The 3,653-nt window shown below is 35.4% G+C and overlaps 1 protein-coding gene across 1 annotated transcript; it reads right to left on the reverse strand.

Annotated features, from left to right (window-relative positions):
• Window positions 1-529: 529 nt before the first annotated feature.
• On the reverse strand, window positions 530-1,879 carry LOC128658165 (GATA zinc finger domain-containing protein 14-like). Its single transcript, XM_053712675.1, has one exon. It carries the CDS (start codon window positions 1,877-1,879, stop codon window positions 530-532), a length of 1,350 nt encoding a protein of 449 aa, XP_053568650.1.
• Window positions 1,880-3,653: the final 1,774 nt, after the last annotated feature.

The following is a 3,653-nucleotide window of genomic DNA, read 5'->3' on the forward strand; positions in this document are numbered from 1 at the left end:
CCCACCTTTATCAGCTTGTTTAATCATTATGTCTTTGTTCTCTTTTAGATCTTTTAGAACCAAATTTTCTTTTATGCTTAAGTTCCATTTTATGTCTTTCTTATTATCTAGTTTCTCAATATCTTCTTTTACCTTTTTTTCAAATATTTCTATTGCACTCCCTTTTTCTTGTGTGGGATTGAAGTCAGATTTTTGTTTGAAATTAGTGTGAATATAGGTGGATGTGTAGTTTGTGGTATTGTCTAAATGATTTTTCAGAAAATATTTTTTGAGTGCTATTTTCCTTGTAAACTGGTTGACATTGAATAATGTCTCAAATTTATTAATTTTACAGGCAGGTGCGAAGGATAGGCCTTTGTTTAACACAGACTTTTGTTCATTATTAAGTGTTGTTTTGCTTAGATTGAAAATTCCCTTTGGTTCTACTTGGATTTTTTCGTGGCTTTCTTTGGTTCTACCTCCCCTTCCTCTGTGTCCTCTAACCTTCTTTTGCCTTTTGGGGGGTTGTGGGTTTGTTTTGGGCCTTCTTCTAAAAAGACAACCTAGAGCTATGTGCTTTTATTGAAAATGTTGGAGTTCTGTTATCTTCATTTTCATGAGTTAGTGCACTATATCTGTTAGCACTCTCAATATTCCTGTCCGTCTGGTGAGTGTTATGTCTCTCATTATTATGTGATTCTTTGTGCCTTGGTGAATTAATTTTCCTATGGTGGTTTGTCGGTGTTTCCCAGTCTGTTTCTTCTGTGTATTGATTTCTCCAGTTAGTGTGTGTGTTGCCTTCATTGTGTCTAGTATTCATGTTCCTATAATTTTCAAAGTGCCTTTGATTGTGATTATGTGAGTCCCTATTTTGTTCTCTTTCACCTCTGTAGTGTTCATTTCTATAGTGTTCGTTACTATAGTGAAGATAATCTCGTTGATTATCGTGATAGTGTCTATAGTTCTGGTGCGTGGAAATTCGTCTTTGTTCTCTATTTGTCGTGTCCTGGTGTCTATTATGGTTGTGATTATACCCCCAATATCCTTGATTTCTATGTTCATAGTCATTTCTATATTCATAGTTTTGTGATCTGTGTTCTCTATAGTCCTGGTAATGACCATCTGTGCTGTGTTGTCTGTTAAAATTATTTCTATTGTTTCTATTGTTTCTACTATAGTTGTTATAATGTTTATCATAATTATTTGCATATTGTCTCTCATTGAGGTTCCTATTGTGCATAGTGTCTCTATTAGTAATTCTTTCTCGGTGGTCATTCTGTGGTGTCTGGTGTGTTGTATTGTTGATATGTTCTATATCATTAGTGGGTTTTCTACTGCTAAATAAATGTTTGTGATTCTCAGGTTTAGCTTCAGAATCTTGATTTTCTGTTCCCTTATAATCGTTTAAGTCTCTATTAAATTTCCTCCATTTTACTTCAAGAATTTCTTTATTTAGGTCACCCAGTCTTTTTGCTATTTCTTGTTGTTTGGTGTTCAATGTATCACTTAATGTGATTTTGTCTAAGATTTCCTTGCAATTTTGAATTTTTATCCCTAAGTCTTGTGTTGTAGCTTCTCTAGATTTTATAATCACATTTACAAGTTTGCTAGAGGCTGTTTCTAGAATATCATACCATTCCTTTTGGTGTTCTTCATTAAGTTCAAATGTACAGTCTTTTTTTAGTCTAAGTCCTCTAGGGACCATTTGTTCTTTAATATATTTCTTGAGAAAAGCTAGTTCTAATTTTTGTTTGATTTCTTTAAATAAAACATTTTCTAATTCGCTTAGTGTGTCCTCGTTTATTGTGTCATTTCTATATTTATTGTATGTCGAGTCTGATGGGTCTATTTTGTTGTGTATGTCATCTAATATGCTGTCTCTAGTGCCAAAGATGTCCATATTGTTGAGGATTGGTGGGGCTTTTACAAATTATCCTCTAAATTTTAAGAAAAAATTGATTACAATGTGATGTTGTGACGGAAGATACCAGTTTAACAGTCTGGGGATAATTTGGTAGTATAGTAAAAAATAGAGTTAGACTGTCTAACTGGTAGGGAATCAAGCGCACCTGAAATAAACTTTATCCCAAAGTTTTATAGTTAAAGGTAGTTGTGGTAGGTGGCGCAAAAAGGATTGCTGTTCCCGATAAATTTCTGATGTTGATTTCGAATTATATTAATGAATACGGTTATGTTCTATCAAATCAATATATATATATATATATATATATGTGTGTATATAGAGCTAATATATTCCTAGTGTTTTCTAATTTATATTCTTTTTTGGATAAATCAGAAATCAGAAATTTATCGAGAACAGCAATCCTTTTTGCGCCACCTACCACGACTACCTTTAACTAAAAGAAGTTGCACCCAGGTGGTAAATCGCCATAGAACAGGCTAACAATCGTATTGAGCTGGTTGTTCGTTCCTGTGAGTGCATTTCTCTCTGTGTGTGTTTAGTCTCCCTATGGGAAAAAGGGGCAACCAGACGTGGACTCCTTGCTCAGTGTGCTTAGAGGAATACTGCTACACCTCACTGACGAGGCCCAATGAAGGCCAAAACGATCGTCTGGGGTTGCTGTGTTCCTTGTTCAGAGAGGAATTGCCTGGTATTTTGGCACTGGACTGACCGTAATAGGCGGGATCAGACTGATATACTACAGGAAAGTTCTACTCTGTGAAAAGCATTGCTGGGCTAAAAGAAGTTGCACCCAGGTAGTAAATCGCCATAGAACAGGCTAACAATGGTATTGAGCTGGTTGTTCGTTCCTGTGAGTGCATTTCTCTCTGTGTGTATTTAGTCTCCCTATGGGAAAAAGGGGCAACCAGACGTGGACTCCTTGCTCAGTGTGCTTAGAGGAATACTGCTACAACTCACTGACGTGGCCCAATGAAGGCCGAAACGATCGTCTGGGGTTGCTGTGTTCCTTGTTCAGAGAGGAATTGCCTGGTATTTCGGCACTGGACTGACCGTAATAGGCGGGATCAGACTGATATACTACAGGAAAGTTCTACTCTGTGAAAAGCATTGCTGGGCCAAAAGAAGTAGCACCCAGGTGGTAAATCGCCATAGAACAGGCTAACAATGTTATTGAGCTGGTTGTTCGTTCCTGTGAGTGCATTTCTCTCTGTGTATATATATATATATATATATATATTTATATATATATATATATATATATATATATATATATATATATATATATATACAGGGAGTGCAGAATTATTAGGCAAGTTGTATTTTTGACGATTAATTTTATTATTGAACAACAACCATGTTCTCAATGAACCCAAAAAACTCATTAATATCAAAGCTGAATATTTTTGGAAGTAGTTTTTAGTTTGTTTTTAGTTTTAGCTATTTTAGGGGGATATCTGTGTGTGCAGGTGACTATTATTGTGCATAATTATTAGGCAACTTAACAAAAAACAAATATATACCCATTTCAATTATTTATTTTTACCAGTGAAACCAATATAACATCTCAACATTCACAAATATACATTTCTGACATTCAAAAACAAAACAAAAACAAATCAGTGACCAATATAGCCACCTTTCTTTGCAAGGACACTCAAAAGCCTGCCATCCATGGATTCTGTCAGTGTTTTGATCTGTTCACCATCAACATTGCGTGCAGCAGCAACCACAGCCTCCCAGACACTGTTCA

The sequence above is a fragment of the Bombina bombina genome, chromosome 4 (assembly GCF_027579735.1).
Source record: "Bombina bombina isolate aBomBom1 chromosome 4, aBomBom1.pri, whole genome shotgun sequence".
Lineage (NCBI taxonomy): Eukaryota > Metazoa > Chordata > Amphibia > Anura > Bombinatoridae > Bombina > Bombina bombina.

What these genes read in the sequence shown, in the direction of transcription:
- LOC128658165 (XM_053712675.1), bottom strand. Translation starts at nt 1,879, where the DNA reads ATGGACATCTTTGGCACTAGAGACAGCATATTAGATGACATACACAAC.